Raw genomic sequence first — 21342 nt, 5'->3', positions numbered from 1 at the left:
TGTCTTAATGCTAGTGATGGCATGTGTTGGTTAGGAGGAGGCCAGTTGAGGGCCTGCAACCAACCTGTCCGCGTGCAAGACACACTGGACCTACACCTGGAGTTGTGGCCTCAGTTGTGATTTTGTATGACAGCTGGAGCATTCTTGGTTTGCCATGCGCCATGACTGCGAATTTCCCGAACAGGGTAGCGCAGTGGTCAGCACAATGGACTCACATCAATAGGATGATGGTTCAAACTCGTGTCTGGCTATCCTGATTTAGGTTTTCCGTGATTTCCCTAAATCACTTATCCATCCTTCCGTGATCTGAGGTTGTGCTCAGTCTCTAATGACCTCGTTGTTGGCAGGACGTTAAACACTAATCTCATCCTCCCCCAATCTACTCTGACTGCAAATTTATGTGTCAATCTGGTGATTTGATCTGTTGTTCTGCCATTTATGCACAGAATTCAAGGGTGTTTTACAACTGGGTAACGCTCACCCACTCACCGCTGTTGTAACCCAGCATGCTCTACAGTGTGTTGAAATGTTGCCTTGGCCTGCGCAGTCACCAGGTCGGGCACTTATGGGACAGCAGTGGATGACAACTCCAGCATCATCCACAAACAGCATTAACCATCCCTATAATTACCAATAGCAGTTACACCGGTGATTAATGTACCAGCATTTCAAATTTTCGATGGCTAATCTCACACTTATAATAACCAGTGGTCTCACTTAAATATGTTAAGACAAAAATTCCCAAAATTTCATTACGCTATATTAATTAACTTTTGGTGTTGCGATTTTTTTCTGCCAGTGTAGTTACTGCAGACATTCTACAGTCTTGTAAAAAAATTTTGTGGAATGAAGATGATCTTATTTTTATTTTTTAGTCATTTCAAATCAATATTATGCTACATTTGTGGTTGAAATTACAGTACTTCTGAATGTGTCAGGTTAAGCAGCAATTTTCCAATTTTCAGTGACCAGATTTGTTAACAAAATCAGTTTTCTGTTGGAGTTAGATAGGAAGCATATTTGCAGATGCTACTAAAATTTTAGTAGCACCCTCGTGTTTCATTGCTTCAACATTTTTTCCTTAGATGATAATGGTCCAAATCACATTACACAAAAATTTTTGCTCATTTGTTGAATGGTTTTGTTAACCAATTGTTGAACTAATCGAAAACCATTAATTTATCACCCAAAGGTGTTTCTTCCATTTGTAATGTGGAAAATGGCTTGGTGTGCTCATCTTCACTACGGCAGTGAGAGTACTTTTTAATTATTCTAGTAGCTTTACAGACAAGGCCCTTCGGGAATAATAATATGGATATTTCATGTTTTTCCATAGTTCTTGGGACTCTCATTTCTTATTTAAAGCACTACTAAATATTGGAGATACTGGTAGGCACATGCCACAGCATATTTCATAATCTAAAAATCATGCATTTCTTAAAGTACCAGTTGAAATGTAATCCTAGACCAGAACTTAAAAAATGGGCAATAGTAGCGTTGATAAGAACCATGTGATTGTATTTGTTCTCCCCGGGCTGCTAACCTTTCTGTAAGAGCCCACTGCTATGTGGTATTCATCGATCATTTGAATGTCTTGTCCTCATTTCACGTAAATCTTTTAAAAGTAATATAAATGCAAGGGGAATCCATTTATATGTAGATTTTTAGATGTTGATGGTGTTGGTGATGTTTCAGCACTCACAAAATATTATATCTTTAGAAAGTATATGTTTCTCAGCTGTAGTGATATGACACATAAAAGTGTCAGCGCCAAATTGTGGTATTTATCTCAAACAGAAACAGGTAGAAATAACATTATCACCAAGAGCTTTCACTTAACGCATTTCTCTGGGACATAAAACTGGATATCCTGGGTAAGTTAAAGATAGCAATGAATCATATTGTCTGCTCTGAACTGTACACTTACTTTCTATGTTGTTCTCCTATTACAAGGAAGAGGAGAGAGCCTCAGAAAGAGGAAGGGTTGAAACAGAACGTGTTGATGAGGAAGAAGATGAAGAGGGTGACTATTCAGATGAGGATGATTTCATTGTAGATGATGATGGTCGTCCAATTGCTGACAAAAGAAAACGTCGAAAACCAATATTTAGTGATGCGTGAGTATCAGCTTGACTTTTTTCATTATATTGGAGTAAAATGTGTACAATGATTATGCTTGAATGTTTGTTAACATTTTAAACTGTTTACCTGGCTATATTAGAGAGAGAGAGAGAGAGAGAGAGAGAGAGAGAGAGAGACGTACGTGTAAGCCCTCTTCGGCTGTGCTAGTGACTAAAATATAAGATTTCCTTTTCTGCATTGTCATATTGTTAATACTTTGGTTGGCCATTTCCTCTGGAAAAAGCAATCTTACTTGGAACACTGTTCAAGTGTGGGTACATATATCATTCAGATCAACAATATTTTATGTATTGTTTAAATATGCCTCCTAACTTGTTATAGTCTGATCCACAAATGATGGCGGTTCGTGCATGTTGGGGTATGGACAGGGATTGCATTGTTGACAATGACAAGTGACAGTTGCAGTACACACATGCGCGTGCTTTCTGCTTGAGGAAAGAGTATATCTTGTAAATTATGTCTCTCACTTACTTACGCAGAATTTAACAATTACCACCATAATCAGCAGTGACAACTCACAACAAATGGAATCGAAATTCACCAAACAACTCTCTACAATCACATTTAATGCTCGCAGCAGAACATACTGAACACTGAAACTTCTTGGCAAATTAAAACTGTGTGCTGGACCGAGACTCGAACTTGGGACCTTTGCCTTTCACAGGCAAGTGCTCTACCAACTGAGCTACCCAAGCACGACTCATTCCCCGTCCTCACAGCTTTACTTCCGCCAGTACCTCATCTCCTACCTTCCAAACTTTACAGAAGCTCTCCTCCGAACCAAAGGTCCCGAGTTCGAGTCTCGGTCCGGCACACAGTTTTAATCTGCCAGGAAGTTTCATACCAGCGCACACTCTGCTGCAGAGTGAATATCTCATACTTAACACTTATTGGCTGTCAGAGCATACATTATGTAGGTCCACAGAACAAGCCTAAACTCGACCGCCATCATACGTGACTCCAACTATAGTTTTCTTTAAAAGTATTAAAGTGTATATGCTGTTTTGGTAGTAATGTTTATTTCATCAGTGCATTGACTGCGCATTAATTATGTTGCTTCTACACAAAGTCATTGTTACTTAGAATTGCGTTTTGGCTGATTTAGATGGGTTTCTGCTGTTGTGGCTATCAATTAATTCTTCTGGTAATGGAAAATCCAGGATGGAATGTAACAATATAATGAAAAGGATAGTTGCTACTCACCGTATAGCAGAGATGATGAGTCATAGAAAGGCACAACAAAAAGACTGTCAGAAAGTTAGCTTTCAGTCAACAAGGTCTTTGTCAAAAATAGATAACACACACACACGCGCTGTGTGCAGGGCGGGGCCAGTCGTCTGCATTCTCTTTCACTTATTGAAAGTCCACCTACCTCGATATGCTTCTTTCCGATGCCCCTTCACTCTGTAGTAGCAGATACATGGTAGGCAGTGTAAAGTAGTTTTGATGAAACCACTGCCTAATACCTAACACACAGAGGCCGTGTAACTCGAGTTGAAAGTCAGTTCCTGAAAGTTCATTTTTAAAAAATCAGTCGTTGTGGAGGATGCAGTCTACTTGCAGATAGCATTTAAAATTAGATTGAATCTGCTTTTTATTCATATGGAAATACGTGAAATGGCTATCAAGTCCGTATTTAATATGGTAATGCTCTATCATTCAAAGGTCACTGTCTGTACAACATAGTTTCACTCAAAAAGCAGCCAGAATTTTTGCAAGCCCGACCTGACTAATTTTCATGTTCTCTCAGGTACCGACCCACAACTATTCACGAGTTAAACATTCAGTCATTTCAATGGTCTTCTTCGAAAGAAGTGCTTGCCAAAGTATTCCGTACAGAGCACGAAACATGCCACACCAAATTGTTACTACGACCAGAAAGTTCACATGCTCATAACTCTCAAACTATTTAATTTAGAAACACCAAACTTTCTTAAATTGTTCGTAACTCCAGTTGCTTCAGTCATAATGTATTCGAATCGCAATTAACTCACTATTTCTTCAATTTTCGGACTATTTTTATGGAGCTATCTAACATGGTGTTACCCGTAGGCTGGTTAGCAAGCGACTTTCTTGAACTATTCTTCTCACTGCCCACTCGACTGTATTCGCATGGGAACAGTTTAATTCTGTTTGGCTGGTGATATAAATGACCAACCAGAATGTTTCTTCGAGATCATTCTCACGGCAAAACTTGCCTTATCCACTCAATAATCTGATAGTAATTAACATCATTAAACCTTCAATTTCTAGTATACTGTTTAATGAAAATAAGCCAAGAACGAATTATTCTTCAAATTGATAAATAAGCTTATTCTGCCTCTAACTTTTATTCTGGCTGCTTATATACAAAAGCAAGCTCACACCGACATAAGTCATCTGGACCATGGTTGCACCATAACTTTCCCACGGTCTATTTGTGCAAGGTTTTATGAAAAATGACATATTAAGTTTTAACATATGTCCCCATACACTCTCTCAATCATTCTTACACACTCACATAACAAAATATAATAAAATCATAATTTTGACCGATTTTTGTATTTCGTAATGCACAGTGATGACAGTTTTGAATAGAAAATTCTAATTAATTGATTTTGTGCACTGATAAATTTGTAATGGCTTCAAATGATAATGAAAGTCAATCTGTATTTATTCCTGACTTGGTTTTAAAAAACAAGCATTGGTTTTAGGGCTTTTAGGTAATTTTCTCTATCTCCAGAAATCTTGACAGCATCTTTCCATTAATAACAAAAGGCTGTGTACCAAATTTGAACAAAATCAGATAATAACTAATATGGATTATTTAGATTCGTAGATGGTATGAATCTTCGAATCTGACTGTTACACTATGCAGTTCTCGTGGCAGGGAGAGTCAGCTGTGCTGTGAGTAAAGCAACAAAGAAAACATAGCACTTCTGCAGCCATCATACCAAACGGCTGCGTGCCTTACTGCAACAAATGTCATCTCGTTATAACTTGCTGTGTTACAGCGCACACTGACGCAAACTTAATTTACACACACAACCACAGTCTCTGGCAGCTGTAGCCAGACTACGTGCAACAGGGCATTACGGGAGAGCCAACTGGGTGGGGGTAAGGAGGAGGCTGAGGTTGGGAGGGGTGGCAGGGTAGGGGTGGGGGATGGGGAAGTGCTGTTGAGAGCAAGCAGGGACGAGGCGGAGAGTGGCGCAGCTAAGGGCAGGGGAGAGGTGGGGGAGAGAGGGGGAGGTGTGGTTAGGGGGAAAGGAGAGAAGTAAAACAAAAAACGGATGTGTTGGTGGAAGAGAGGGCTGTGCAGTAGTGGAATGGGAACAGGGAGGGGTTGTAGACGGGTATGAAGGTTGATGCCAGGAGGGCTTCGGGAACATATAATATATTGCAGGGAAAGTCCCCACCTGCACAATTCAGAAAAGCTGGTGTTGGTGGGAAGATCCAGATGGCACAGGCTGTGAAGAGAGGGCTGTGCAGTAGTGGAATGGGAACAGGGAGGGGTTGTAGACGGGTATGAAGGTTGATGCCAGGAGGGCTTCGGGAACATATAATATATTGCAGGGAAAGTCCCCACCTGCACAATTCAGAAAAGCTGGTGTTGGTGGGAAGATCCAGATGGCACAGGCTGTGAAAAAGCCATTGAAATGAAGGACATCTTGTGGGGGAGTGTGCGTAGTGACAGAGTGGCCCAGTTGTTTTGTGGCCACAGTTTTCAGTGGCCATTCATGCGGATGGACAGCTTGTTGGTTGCCAAGCCTACGTACAGTGCAGCTCAGCAGTTGCAGCTTAGCATTTAGATCACATGACTGGTTTCACAGGTAGCCCTGCCTTTTATGGGATAGGTGATGTTTGTGACAGGACTGGAGTAGGTGGTGATGGGAGGATGCTTGGGACAGGTCTTGCACCTAGATCTATTACAGAGATATGAGCCATCAAGCAAGGGGCTGGGAGCAAGGGTTGTGTAGGGATGCACAAGGATATTGTGCACATTCGGTGGGCGGAGGAACACCACTGTGGGAGGAGTGGGAAGGATAGTGGGCAGGACATTTCTCATTTCAGGGCATGATAAGAGGTTGTCATTCCTGCACTTTACCATCCCCCACTCCTAGCCTGCTATCTTCCCCCTCCCTGCTTCAGCCTCCTCTTTACCCCCACCCGGTTGCCTCTCCCATAATGCCCTGCTGCTCACAGTCTGGCTTCAGCTGCCTGAAACTGGTCATGTGTATGTGAGTTGCTGTTGCGTGAGCGTGTGTATGTGTGTATGTCATCTATTTTTGACAAAGACCTTGTTGGCCGAAAGCTAACTTTCCAGCAGTCTTTTGTTGTGCCTTTCTGCAACTCAGTATCTTCACTATATGGTGAATTGTAACTGTCCTTTTCATTAAATAATTCTTGTGTGTTGTAATTATTTGACCACATTATCATTTACTCCCATTTCACATTGTTTCCTGAAGAATCTATAGTACATTTCTATTAGTGTGATGGTCATTTATTGGTCTTTTTAATCTACATTTGTTTCTGTGTGCAACTAAATAATCTCATGAGATAGTATTGAGTCATTATACATTATGACTTTCAGTTCATACTTCGTTATGTGTAGTGTTGAATGGAAAGATAGTGAAAATCCAGACTAAGAGAGGCAAATATTTATGAGCAGAAGGGGAGGCAAAATATAAGAGGAAGGTGTCAAGAGTGGGAGGTCAAAGGTAGTAAAGCAGTATGAAATGTTTATGATTGAATTCAGAGATGATAGAAATGAGTGGAGTGAGAAGTAAAGTATGAGAAAAAGAGCTATTTGGTATAGGAGAGAGAGAGAGAGATATATATGTATTTGAAAAACAAGTTCGAAGAGGAGACAGGGGGCTAATACTGACGGAGAACAAATAAATAAACAAACAATATAAAATTCGAAAAAGATGCCAATAGAGGAAGTATATGGGAGTGGTCCAAGCAATGATAGGTTAAATATAGGAACATAATGGTATGAGAAGATATGATGGAGACTAAGTTTTGAGCTTGGAGTTTAGGGAAAGAAGTGCTGTGTGGGAGGATCTAAATTGTTTTTCTTGAATAACTCAAACAACGTAGCCTCTAACAAAAATGTTTTCCAGTAAAAGACTAAACTGCATATTTCCTACAAAAAAGATCCTAACAATTACTGTGTTGCAGGGGATGGAAAAATCACAGGCTATTAAAAATGTGTTTTAATGGTATAAAATTACTGTTAACTGTTAAATGAAGTGGGTTAAGAACAAATATTAAATGTGTGTACCATGTGAGCCTTAGTAGGGATAAATTGTGTTGCAAGACAGGTGACCAGATTGTGGTCATGCAATTCCCTCTTTTATAGTGCCACAAACTGAGGAGTAAGCAGATGATTCCCCACTCTATTTACCCACTAATCTCAAGAAGCAACCATAGGCTGTTCCACAAAGTTATACTGACCCTCTGCAGTGACCTGATGAAGAACTAGCAACAGTGAACAGACATGCCAGGGGTGAGGTGGGAGGGGTCATCGAGAAGGGTGTTTATTTTCCACAAAGTACATCGACTACATGGCAAACAGATATGAGTCACTAATAATACTAATGCAAAAAAACACATGTGGACAGAATCTTCGTAAATCTTTTTTTCTTATTCATCTCGTGCAGCAGCTCTGACATTCTTCTGCGTCAGGTAATTTCCTCCTCCACGAGTGCTGCTACTTTTCAGTTTACAGACAAACTATACCTCCTCAGCATTTCCTTTCCAACTGTATTATGTGGATAGTCAAAATAACTTCACTGAGCTTTATATAGTGCAGTTATTTTCAGTTTGTGAAATGAGTATTTATTTTTAGTTATTCAGTAAGTCAAGAGCTGGACTTGGCAGCTGTATACCTCACTGAAGAGCATATCCCAAGTGTAATGTGGTGTCGATACATATTCAACAATGTTGATTTCCTTATCTCCACCATCATTCGCTGGAATACTTCTCACGGTATAAGGGATATCAAATCCATCATGCCATCATAAGCCTTACCAACATCTGAAGAGGTTACGCTGTAACAGAAGCAGGTCACCTGGGTGTCGTTAAAGTTCAGACATTTCAGTGTACATCGAACATTGCATTACAGCAAATTACTGTTCTAGATATGAACATAATCAGTCTCATTGCATCAGACATTCACATGCATTGTGGAAGATATGCTGTGGAAGTGTAGTAAGTGGCTGTAGTCGCTGCAGTCCACCCTACAAGATGTGTCATTTCTGACTGGAGGAGATTTATGCAGTCTACCAGTAACACAATTAATGTTGAGAGACGTGCAGTAACTTTCTGGTCACTCATTAACTCACCATCAAGTGACTTACAACACAGTTACACAGCTTGACAATATGCTGTCAACGATAGACATAAGGAAGTTTCCATATTTACCTTTTCAATTCCTTTCCTCCCAACACTAGAAAGATTACTGACAACATCATACTACAAATTGTACACTTCTCAGCTGTTGTTTGTAGGAACATATTTTACATAAAAGCTCACATAACAACTGCAAATAAGTACTCATTTAATAAAATGAAAATAATTCCACTATATAAACATGAGTTCAGTGAAGTTATTTTGTCTGCTTACATAAGAGAACTGGACAGAAAATGCTGGGGGAAGTATAGTCTGTCTGTAAACTGACAGTGAGCCGCACTTGTGGTGGGGAATGTTGCTTTTCACGGAAGAACGCTACAGCTTTTTTGTGGAATGATAAAGAATAAGTTTCCCCTCTAGCAGTTTAGAACAATGTCCAGAGATTTATGTAGATTCTGTCCATGTGTGTTTTTGGTGCTAGCACTGCTGGTAATTCATATCTGTATTCCATGTGACGTTAACTCATCCTGTGGACCCACGAAGGAGAGGATTGCATGACCACAATCCATTGACCAATCTTCCGTCGCCCTTCTACTCTCCACCCTGTTCTAACTCCAAAACACAATTTCTCTCTTAGTATGGCTCTATTGTGCTTACAAGGGAACCTCCCCATCGCACCCCCCTCAGATTTAGTTATAACTTGGCACAGTGGATAGGCCTTGATAAACTGAACACAGATCAATTGAGAAAACAGGAAGAAGTTGTGTGGAACTGTGAAAAAACAAGCAAAATATACAAACTGAGTAGTCCATGGGCCACATAGGCAACATCAAGGAAAACGTGAGCTCAGTAGCGCCGTGGTCCCGTGGTAGCGTGAGCAGCTGCAGAAGGAGAGGTCCTTGGTTCAAGTCTTCCCACGAGTGAAAATTTTACTTTCTTTATTTTTGCATAGTTATTATCTGTCCGTTCGTTCATTGACGTCTCTGTTCACTGTAATAAGTTTAGTGTCTGTGTTTTGTGACCGCATCGCAAAACCGTGCGATTAGTAGGCGAAAGGACGTGCCTCTCCAATCGGAGCCGAAAACATTTGATCGCAAGGTCATAGGTCAACCGATTCCTCCACAGGAAAACACATCTGACATGTTCTATGCGACACTGGTGACGGCATGTGCGTCACATGGCAGGAATATGTTGTCGACCCACCTAACTTGTGCACTTGGAGAATGGGTAAAAGGATTCTTCTACCTTGCCCGATTTTGGTTTTCTTGTGGATGTGATAATCACTCCCAAAAAAGTGGTGAAAACATAAGAGTTTTGTCACATAAACTGAAAATAAAAAATTAAAGTTTTCACTCGATGGAAGATTTGAACCAAGGACCTTTCGTTCCGCAGCTGCTCACGTTACCACAAGACCACGGCACTCCTGCGGTCCTAGTGTCCTTAATGTTGCCTATCTTGCCACGAACTACTCATTTAGTATATTTTGCTTATTTTTCCACAGTTCCACACAACTTCTTCCTGTTTTCTCAATTTATCTGTGTTCGGTTTTTCAAGGCCTATCCACTGTGCCAACTTATAACTGAATCTGAGGGGGGTGCGATGGGGAGGTTCCCTTGTTAGATGCATTACACACGGTTAATATTTGTCTGTAATCCACTTCATTTAACAGTAAAAATTAAGTTTATATCATCAAAAGACTATTTTTAATAATCTGTGGTTTTTCCATCTCATCCTATGTAAAATGATTAGTCTCAGAGAAAAAAAAGTGGATAGTACCTTTTTTGTAGAAAATTTAGTGTAGTTTAATTTTGTACTGTAAAACATTTTCTCTAGAAGCCGAAGTTTTTGTTATTCAAGGAAAATATAAAAAAGTGACCTGTAAATAGCACCCCTCTAGACTCACCCCATCATTGGGAATTTTTAGTATGTTGTTCATGAAACTCCATCCTACCACTGTATAAAAATTTCTGACTACACTTTTTTCCTTGTAATTTTCTTTTTTTGACTACACTATGTATGCTGTAGAACATATTCTGCAGATGGTTACTGGACATCTTCAGTGCAGACAGTTTTCCTGTGGCCATTTGTGTATTCCACCATTGAAAGCCATGCAATAAACATCAAGTTTGTGGTTTTTACAGTTTAAGTTTTCATCAGTATGCACATCCAAAAACTTAGTATAATCTACCAGATTTATTATTTTTGTTGGTACACACATTAATGTGTTCTGTATTTTTATGCTAAGGAATTGCATGAGCTATCTTTATTTATTTTCAAAGTTTAAAGCTAGACAGTTCTTGGTAAAACATGTGAAGGCTTTAACAAAAATACCATTTACTGTTTTCACTGCTGATGATTCTCTTCTCGGCTTGATAATTTACATTTGAAACAATGACTGATTGTGCCATCCATTTGAAAGGCAGGACTTGTCTCAAAAGCTATGGTTCAACTTAAATGTGTTGTATAAGATATTCACTCCATGTTCGGCTTTTGTGATACTACCTCACAAAGCTTTTATGCCATTCTCTCAATTTCAACATGTGCACTTTTGGTGATGCACAACATCCAGTCTGTGTTCAAGCTCCATCCACACTTCGCGCAACATATCCATATTAACTGTGGCAGTAGCAGCAACAATTTGGTTCTTAAAATCGCTGGAGTAGTTGGTAGGCATTTGGTAAGCTCCATTGGTGGAATATCATGCAAACTAGGAGGGCAGGGAATTGGACCACACCTACCAATCCAGCGAACTGGAAACACCTTGTCTAGAACGTCGCACACGATCTGAGCACAATGTGCCCTGCTTCCTGTGTGCACAAAATTCCTGTAGCACCAGTGTATCAATGTCGATGAGGATAGTTGCTTCCTGTGCCATGTTTGGAAGAACCTTTGAACCTGTGTGCCTGATTTGGGTCTGAATAAACAATCCCATACACTGGGCCTTTTCTAGAACTGTTTTCATTATGCTTCACTCATGACAACCTGAAACACGATGAAATGAAGCTTTATCTGGAAGTTGATGACATTTGGCTGCATTAAAACAATTTCGTAATTTGCTACCAGTTTTGGTCAATGATCATCGTCTGGCAGCTAAATCAGTGTTAAGAAAATAGAAATGATACCAAAACTGCAATTTACAAAGTGTCATAAAGACACTAAATTCAGAATATAACAACAAAAACAAATAATATTTGACAAAATAATTCCATTGTATAGATAAAAAAAATCCACTCACCAAATGGTGGCAGAACACACAAACACAAAAGAAAGTTATAATTAGACAAGCTATCAGAGCCAGTGGCTCCTCCTTCAGGCTGAAGGGTTGAAGGATAAGGAAGAGGGGTGAAGGAAAAGGCCTGGAGAGGTCTAGGAAAAGGGGTAGATTTCAGAAAGTCACCCAGAACCATGGTTCAGGAGAGACTTGCTGGAAGGGATGAGAAGGAAGGACTGATTGTTGAGGATTGCATAAATGAGCTCATGCAAATTGCATGCCAATCATCTTGAACCATTAAGTCTCATTAGATGTCAGATTCATGAATAGTAATACAGAAGAATAGTAACTTTCCCACATCGACAACCTCTGTCAGCCCCACACAACAGGAAACTGTACTTGTGTAGTCTGAACCTAGCATGAGTAGCCAAGGTAATTTTAGCCTCAAAGATAACATCACAAAGATGTTCAGTCAGTATAAATCATGACACACATAGATAATTTTAAGATAAGAAACAACCACAATTACAAGAATTACAGTACGGTCATAAGAAATATTTGTAAAAAAAATCACAAGCATCGGTTATAAAAAAAAATGGATTTTTAAAAATAGAATTAATGATTAATGTACAGGGTGATGCAGTTAAAAGTAGCCTGCCTCCCCTTTGAATGTGAATGCAATATTAAGACTTCTGAAATAGAGTAAAAGCTACAACAGAGGACAGTTCTATGCAGTAATCGATTGTCAGCATTCTTCTGTCAGCATTTCAGTCTATTTCCTCAGTAAAGTTAGTTTCTCTTTGCAGTCTGCAAAATTACTTTCTTGGTAGAAGAAAGAATTGAAATTGTCGAAGCATATGTGAAAACAGATTCAGTTAAGGCAACTCACAAAATTTTTGGGGTCAAGTATCTGGATAGAGAACTACCAGCAAAAAGAGCAATGCAGAGTCTGACACAGTTGGTGCATCTATAGATATGTGCAAAATGTAAAACAACAAAGAAGTCCTTCAGTTTGCACATCAGAAGTTATTGCAGACATTTGCAGGAGAATTATTCAGGGACCAAAGAAGTCTACATGTAAATTGGTCCAACAGGCACATGTAAGCAGGAGGAGTTGCCAAAGGATATTGAAAAGTCGTGATTTGAAGCCATACTGTGAGACAGTTGTGCAGCAATTACTGGAGGATGACAGACATTTGTAGATTACTGCATGTGGCTTTTTCACAGTATCAGCAATGGTTTGTTACACCCTTTCCATTATATTATGCTGATGAAGCATGATTTCATCTTTCTTGTCATGTGAATTCACATAATGTGATGTACAGGGCTACGGAAACCCCTAACATTGTGTCAGCAGCAGCTGTGTGATGAAAAATATTGACATTTGGTGTGGTGCAACAGGAATGTGCATCATTGGACTGCCATTTTTTTACACTACCCTCAACACAGTTGCATATATGGTGATTCTGATATGTTTTGTGTTCAACTCACTGATTAAGAAAGACAGTACTGCTTCTTCCAGCAAGATGGGGCAACATGCCACACGTATCTCTGGAACGAGTTTGTGATATCTGCACTGAGGAATGAATTGTCAGCAAACATTTATGGCTACCATGTTCTCTGGATCTGACAACATTTGATTTTTTTCATGTGGGGAAACTTGAAGAACAAGGTATATGAAACAAATCTGCATACAATACAGGAACTGAAAGAGATCATCAGCTGTGAAGTCGCTGCCATCGATATCTGAAATTTACGCCAGGTGTATCTGAATGTGCTTAGACATGCACACGTATTGATGTTGCGGGGGGTCACTTTCAGCATTGTCTATGAATGTATTTTTCACGATAAATGATAATTCCAGTTCATCAGCTCTTTGTTTCTTAATTTCACTGCATTTCCTTTCTATTTACACGGGCTGCTATTATCTGCACCACCCTTTAGAAGCACATCACAATGTACTTCCTGTTTAACAAGGATTGCATGAGCATAATGTAAAGAATGTAACCTGTGACAAAAATCTCTTGAAACATAATTAATGTGCCAAATTCCGAGTACAATGTATAATTAAGTACATCATATGTCCCAACATACAGGGACTGAGGAACAGATGATTAAGAAAAGGTTCCCAGTACATTATTGGGAAGCTACATCAACTAGGATAGAAGGGGGGAAAAAACTTACCGGGATTAAGTAATATGAATTACACAGTGTTAAAACTCAACAGCTTAATACGGGATCCTTTAGTGATATTATGCAAAAGGCATGTCAGTACAAGCATTATTTCATGTCCATATGTGTTTCTAAATTAATGTAGCACATGACATCTAACTTAAGAGGAATTGTACAGAATACATGTTCCAAGAGGGATCCGTGTGCAATGTCAAAATGTGAGAGAGCAATATGGACTGTCAGAAAAACAGCAAATGAGCTTATAAAACTTATTCCAAAAATGTCCGAGAATAAGGGTCCTGTGGTTTAGGCAGTTGAACATTGTATTGAATGGGATGAAATGTGTGACCAAAAATTGATAACTTAAGTAGTGGATTTTTTGGGAAATGGCTATAAATCAACTAGACATCTTTGTGATTACTAATGCTAAGTCCAGACTCCATGTGTCCAGGTTCCTGTTGTGTATGCGTGATGAAGGTTGCTGACATGGGAAAATCATTGTTCCTTTGTACTGCTATTCATGAATTTGACAGCTAATGCGATTTTATTGTTCAACATTATTGATATGTGCCTTGCATTAGCAAAGAGTGTGGTTAAAAGGTGTTTTCCATTCACAATTGTCAGATAGTATCATCATCCCAATCTTAAACCTCTCAAAGACACAACATATATGACAGCTGTCACTTATTAGCCTCACCAACATGCTCTGCAAACTGCTTGAAAGGACAGCAGTCTTGCAATTATACTGTTTCCTTGAATCACTGGACCTTTTGGCCCCCTATCAGTGTGGTTTCTGCGAGGGATGATCCACAACGGACCAGGTTGTGGGTGGGCTGGCAGAAGCCATGTGAGAAGCTTTTTCTGAATGCCAACATCTTAGTGACGGTCTTTTTTGACATGCATAAGGTTTGTGACACTACTTTCATCAGATTATTCCTGGGAGAGCCCTTGTTTGTTCTGAGATAAAAGCAGACCAACCCATATACTTTCACTTCTCCTTAAAATATTTCTCAGTGTGGCATCATATTGCTTTCAGTGGCACAATTGTATCACTCCTACATAATTTCATAAATCAATCAAGTTTCTGGGGGGGGGGGGGGGGTCAATGAACTGCTGACAGAGAGACTAACCACCTTACTGTTTACTTCTAAATCCCCAACCAACCAGTAACCTTATGTTACATTATGTTCTCAAAAATTTTGGATAATGGGACAAGAGTGAGACTGGCCAGTAGTTATTGACCAGTGTAGATTCACATTTTTTATTGAGAAGCTTAAGAAATTTTCATTTCACTGAATTTCCATTGGATTTTTTCTTCTTCCTCATTTCAATGTGTTGATACAATTTTCTTATCTATTTTCAAAAAGTGATCATAAAAAATCTGCAACACGTGGACTGTCTTTACAATGCTCCATTTTCTGTAATGGAAGTATTGTCATCATTCCCTGTCATTGTTTTAACAGTATTCAGTATTGGTTTCATTTAACCTACATTTACATACGACTCCGCAGCCCACCGTATGGTGGATGGTGGTCAGTACCCTGTACCATTTCCTGTAATTCCCTTTCCTATTCCACTCACAAACTGAGAGAAGGAAAAACAACTGTCTATATGCTTCTGTATGAGCCTTGGTTTCTTTTATCTTTTCTTCACAGTTCTTATGTGAGATATATGTTGATAGCAGTTGAATCAGTCTGCAGTGTCTGTTGCTAGTACTGTTTCTCTCAACTTTCTTTGGTAAGGATATCAAACACTTGAACAGCACTTAAGAATATGTTGAACAAGTGTTCCATATGTCATCTCAATTAAAGATGAGCTGCACTTTCCTAAAATTCTCCTAATTAACTGGAGCCAATCATTCACATTTCTTACAGCCAACCTTGTGCGTTCATTTCATTACATGTTGCTCACAGGCTTACATTTAAATATTTTGTTGATGTGACTATCAAGCATTGCAGCGGTAATTTTCACACTCGTGTTCTTTAACTTGTTCCCATAAAGAGCAAGCTGCCATTCATCACACCAAATGGAAATTCCCAAGTCGTCATCCTGTAGTATAGTCGCTCAACAGTGACACTTCCCTGTACACTACGGTATTGTCAACAAATAGTGACAAATTGCTGCCCACTGTATCCATCAGATCTGTCAGTTTCTGACAAGACGTGTGTACTTTTTTAGAATTTTACTTAATATGATACAGTATATCAGAAAGAAGTTTCACTCTATAGCAGAGTATGTGCTGACTTGAAACTTCGTGGCAAATTAAAACGGTATGCCAGACCAGAACCTGAAACTGGGACCTTAGCCTTTTGCAAAAGACAAATGTCCCAGGTTTGGAGCCAGGTCTGACATACAATGTTAATGTGCCAGAAAGTTTCTTGATACAGTAATGTATGAAAGTATTTTAATCTTTACTTGTTGTGACCATTTAGTAGGTTTCCCTTTCTCTTTCTGAAGATAAAAGATCTCTTTGAAGACATTCTAGTATTGCATTTAATATTCTTTTGTGTTCATGGGAAAGGTGGCAGCGGGAGAACTACTTTTCGAAATGAATACCGACTTATTAAAAAATATGTTCAATTCAGAGCTGGCTATGTGGGCTCTTTGTAGAGTTCACTCAAGCTAACTCAACATTTTTAAAGCTTTCTCAAAAATCTTCCATTGTTTCGTCATTAATAACTTTAATTATTTCCTTGGGGTGTTTCTGGACTGTACATGTGGCTATGTTATGTGATGTGACTGATTGTGCATCATAATCTGACTATCCTTTTACCATAGGATAGCCATCTGCTGCATGAATACCTTATCAGTTAGGGCATCACTTTCTTAAGCTATTTCACTAGGGAAACTTATGACTGATACTAAATTGTAAATGTCAAATACACTCATGCTCATAAATTAAGGATAATGCTGATACATGGTGAAACAACACTCTGGTGGGCAGTTTGCGGGGTATGACCATGCGGCCATGCGGTGCATTTGACCTGCGGTCATCGCATGGTGGCACTGGCAGCAGTCCACATACTCAGAGGTGTGTTGGTGCTTGTCAGAGTACAGTGCAGCGAGTAAGTGTGCAGACATTTTCAGGCATGCTAATGGTGACTGTGTGTTGAAAATGGCTCAAAGATCACATATAGCTGAGTTTATGAGGGGTAGAATACTCGGTCTACTGGAGGCTGGTCAAACTTAGCAGGTCGTAGCATGGGCCCTCCGTGTGCCACAAAGTGTGATCTCACAATTATGGCAACGATTACAGCAGACAGGAAATGTGTCCAGGTGCTACAGTACGAGACGTCCACGGTGTACAACTTCACAAGAAGACCGATATCTCATCATCAGTGCCCGCAGACGGCCACGGAATACTGCAGGTAGCCTTGCTCGGGACCTTACTGCAGCCACTGGAACAGTTGTCTCCAGACGACTGAACAGACATGGTTTATTCACCCGGAGACCTGCAAGATGCTTTCCACTGACCCCTGATGACAGGAGAGCCCATAAAGCCTGGTGGCAAGAACACAGTACATGGTCATTGGGCCAGTGGTCCCAGGTTATGTTCATGGTCAAGTCCAGATATAATCTGAACAGTGATTCTCACCAGGTTTTCATCTGGTGTCAACCAGGAACCTGATACCAACCCCTTAATGTCCTTGAAAGGGACCTGTATGGAGGTTGTGGTTTGATGGTGTGGGGTGTGATTATGATTGGTGCACGTACACCCCTGCATGTCTTAGACAGAGGAATTGTAACAGGTCAGGTGTATCGGGACTCATTTTGTACCCGTATGTGCACCTTTTCAGGGGTGCAGTGGGTCCCACCTTCCTCCTGATGGATGATAATGCGTGGCCCCACTGAGCTGACATCATGGAGGACTACCTTGAAACAGAATATATCAGGCAAATGGAGTGGCCTGCCTGTTCTCCATACCTATATCCCATCGAGCACATCTGAAATGCTCTCGGACGACATATCGCTGCATGTCTTCAAACCACTAGGACACTTCAAGAGCTCTGATAGACACTGGTGCAAGAGTGGGAGGCTATAACTCAGCAGCTGCTCGACCACCTGATCCAGAGTGTGCCAACTCGTTGTGCGGCCTGTGTACCTGTGCATGGTGATCATATCCCATATTGATGTAGGGGTACATGCGCAGGAAACAGCGGCGTTTTGTAGCACATGTGTTTTGGGATGGTTTTCTCAACTTATCACCAATACCATGGACTTGCAGATCTGTGTCGTGTGTTCCCTACGTGCCTATGCTATTAGCACCAGTTTTGTGTAGTGCCACATTGTGTGGCACCACATTCTGCAATTATCCTTAATTTATGAGCATGAGTGTAGATTCTTTCAGCTGTACCTTTAATGTTGTAAGATTTGCTGTTAGTGAGGCTAGAATAAGTTGTTTCCAGCGGGTGTATGGAACAGGATTTACAGCGGAACTGGTTACACTGAAAGGAGCCAAGGGTTAAGGTGGTTGTATGGGAAGAAAATCGGTGGACTATCATCTCAGTTTAGAACTTGCATTAATATGCAGATACACATTCTAGTTTGCTTTGAACAGTTCATGAAAAATACTGTTGATGAATTAAAGGTCTCAGGTTTAATATTATTTGCAATAAGACGTGAGGAGTGCAGATGATGGACTAAGTGTATTAGGCTTAGTGCTGTTTGCTGTAATATGTGTTTAACACTTTTGGTTCACCTTGTAGCTTACTGATGGCATGTATTTTTTCCTGATCATTACTTATATAGTCCATTTCTGTGATTCACAGTTTAGTTTTATCATGTTGATACTTTATTTACTATGTATTTACTACAGTTTTCCATTTCTTATACTTGTAGAGCCCTGCAAGAAGCCCAGGACATTTTTGGTGTGGACTTTGATTATGATGAGTTTGAGAAGTATGGTGAAGATGAATATGAAGAAGAAGAGGAAGATGATGAGTATGTTGATGATGACGGAGAAGATGCTGAAAGAAGGTATGTACATGTTGTGTTCCATTATATCTTATTCTGCCATCTCTTGGAAAAAATTTGTGTTACTTTTCATTTCACATTATACTTCATAGGTAATGTCCTGTTCATCATGTTCCATTACCACTTGCATGTCACATTATTCTTGAGGTTGACTCATATTTCTTCACAGAATCATTCATCATCTTTATCTAGATATCAAGTTAAGTGTGACAGCATACATATCGGTTTTTATTTATTTGTGCGTGACTAGGGTTGATAGCAGTATGCCTATTAATTTTCCAGTTTAAATATGACATAATAAATGCAGTGGCCATTTTATGAAATTGTAGGCAATGCTGAATACACCATCTCGTATTGTGTGCTTTAAGAGCATTTGATACAGCTGTTGTCTTACTGCCATGCCAGACTGCAAGGGCAATATGGCCAAAACTGTTCTGATGCCATTTTTATGAACCATCCAAACCAGGTGTATTCTTGTTGTTTTATAATGTACATCCTTAAGAATTTGCAGGTGAGTGGCTCCCTGTTGGATGTGGGTGGACATGCAGATGATGTAGGTAACCAATTTCTTGTTGAAATACTTTGTTAACAATCCTAAACAAACATAGAGCAGAGTGGCTGCAACAGGTGGCGGGAATGACCCTTAGGCCTGAGTATGCCAGCACAGATGCCCCAGTGCAGGTGTTCTTCGGGGATGAGAGCATTACCTTTGCATTTTGGCTGCAGCTGCTACCTTCATCAGGAAGGCAGGGGTGGTGAAGCAGTGATTGGTGGGCAGGGAAAGGTAGCAGGTCTGCCGTCTGCCCCTGGTGTCAGGCATGGACCCCACAGGCTAGGGAGTGGCAGTGCTGAGCTGGCTGGGTCTCCCTGCTGCCTCGGACCTTGTAGCAGTAGTGGAGCTGCTGGCTCCTAGGATTCCAGGCAGTCAGTCAGTGGTTGGTGGTTTGCATCCCAGAGATGGTGGTAGCTGTGTCAAAATTACAGTGCTGGCCAGCACAGACCAAAGCCATACTATTGATCAGCTATTCAGTGATGCTGGGCTGGCCTGGGAGGGATTTAAATATCGCTGTCCAGCGGTGACCATTGAGGAAGTAGGCAAGTTTCTGAGTCATGTTGAAACATCTCGAATGGGGCCAGTGTTCTGGATGCAGACCTCATCATTCAGAAGGAGATCAATGTGAAAGGGGCCCAACAGCAAAAGGTTGTTGCACTGATAGGCCTTCGTCCGCAGCACACTGGTAGGCCTTCTTCCACAGCAGCTGATGGTGACTGTGGCCTGGTTATGGCTCTGGACTGTGCCACAGTTTTATGCCATTACATTTCCTTCCTCCTTAAGCCTCATGTACACAATCAAACAATGTGTCAAATTTTACTATGTTTGCCATATATTTGGCTGTTTACTGCACTATGTGATGTCTTAGCAAACATTAAGTGTGTTTGCCATATTTGGCAGAAATTTTGATTGCTGGAAAATTTGACAAAATAGTACATGTTACTTGTGTTGATGTTTCACCACATATGTTTAGTGAATAATAGTTATATTAAAATTTGTCTTCCAGTATTGTATGTTTCCACAATCATGGAAACTATGGCTAAGGATAAAAACAAAATAATCACTGGCAATTACCAAAATGGTAGAGGTGTCACATCTTTCCCAGCCATGTTTTGTGCAGGAAGAGGTTAAGGAGGAGGTCAATATTCTATGCACAGCGTGTAAGCAGGAGTGCAATAAAATTAAAAAAAAATCGAAGTTCTCAAGTTCTTCCATGGTGATATGTTTAAAGAACAATCATTAGAGGATCAAGTGGAAGAGAATAAATGTTCATGTACTTTTGACATCTTTTTCAGTGTGAGGTTGTAGCAGCACTAAACCGGTTCTCATGTGTATATTTCCCTCTCATTTTAAACCATTCCCTGGACCATCATCTTGTTTACTCCTCCTCCTCCAAACACATTGCCAAAGTCAGTGTTGTAAATGCTTTACCTGCGTTTGTAGCCATTCCCACTAATGTCAGAATAAAGCATACACGAACAATGTCTGCTTCAGAAATGAGCATAAATTGACAACTTTGTTGTTGCGTGTTTTGGTTTGTTTGACAAATCCCTGGCTAGATAAGAGTGAATTTGACAAATAAGTGTGATAGTTTACGAGGGCCATAAGATTAATGTGGTCCACCAGATTGCTGTTAGAGTGTCTAGTTGCAACAGAGACACTGATATATCTGTTATTGTTTCTACACTTTACATTCTGACGCACAAATTCAGAACAAAAATTTCTTGCATGACTAATCTAATCTAATCTGATCTGATCTTTTACCCTTGGCTTGTCCTTCTGCCCTTTTTCCGTTATGTTATATACACTGTCTCATTGGTGTGATGCTCAAACTTGCGAGTTTCTAATCTCACTCACAGAAGTTGAATCGCTTCTTCATTGGTGGGCCAGGTGACTGCTATGGAGGTGCAGGTTAAAGGAAGGTGAAAGTGGAATTCTATTATCATCAGAATCA

General features: G+C 40.1%; 1 protein-coding gene across 2 annotated transcripts in view; it reads left to right on the top strand.

The window, feature by feature from the left end:
• The window catches only part of LOC124615351 (transcription elongation factor SPT6), a 163723-nt gene that overhangs the window by 26379 nt on the left and 116002 nt on the right, over positions 1-21342 (top strand). For both annotated transcript variants that reach the window (XM_047143174.1, XM_047143166.1), the window contains 2 exons: positions 1954-2117; positions 18701-18838. In XM_047143174.1, the coding sequence (XP_046999130.1) occupies positions 1954-2117; positions 18701-18838 (302 nt within the window). The remainder of the gene's footprint in view (positions 1-1953; positions 2118-18700; positions 18839-21342) is intronic.

The sequence above is a fragment of the Schistocerca americana genome, chromosome 1 (assembly GCF_021461395.2).
Source record: "Schistocerca americana isolate TAMUIC-IGC-003095 chromosome 1, iqSchAmer2.1, whole genome shotgun sequence".
NCBI lineage: Eukaryota > Metazoa > Arthropoda > Insecta > Orthoptera > Acrididae > Schistocerca > Schistocerca americana.
This window is presented reverse-complemented; position numbering and strand designations above follow the sequence as displayed.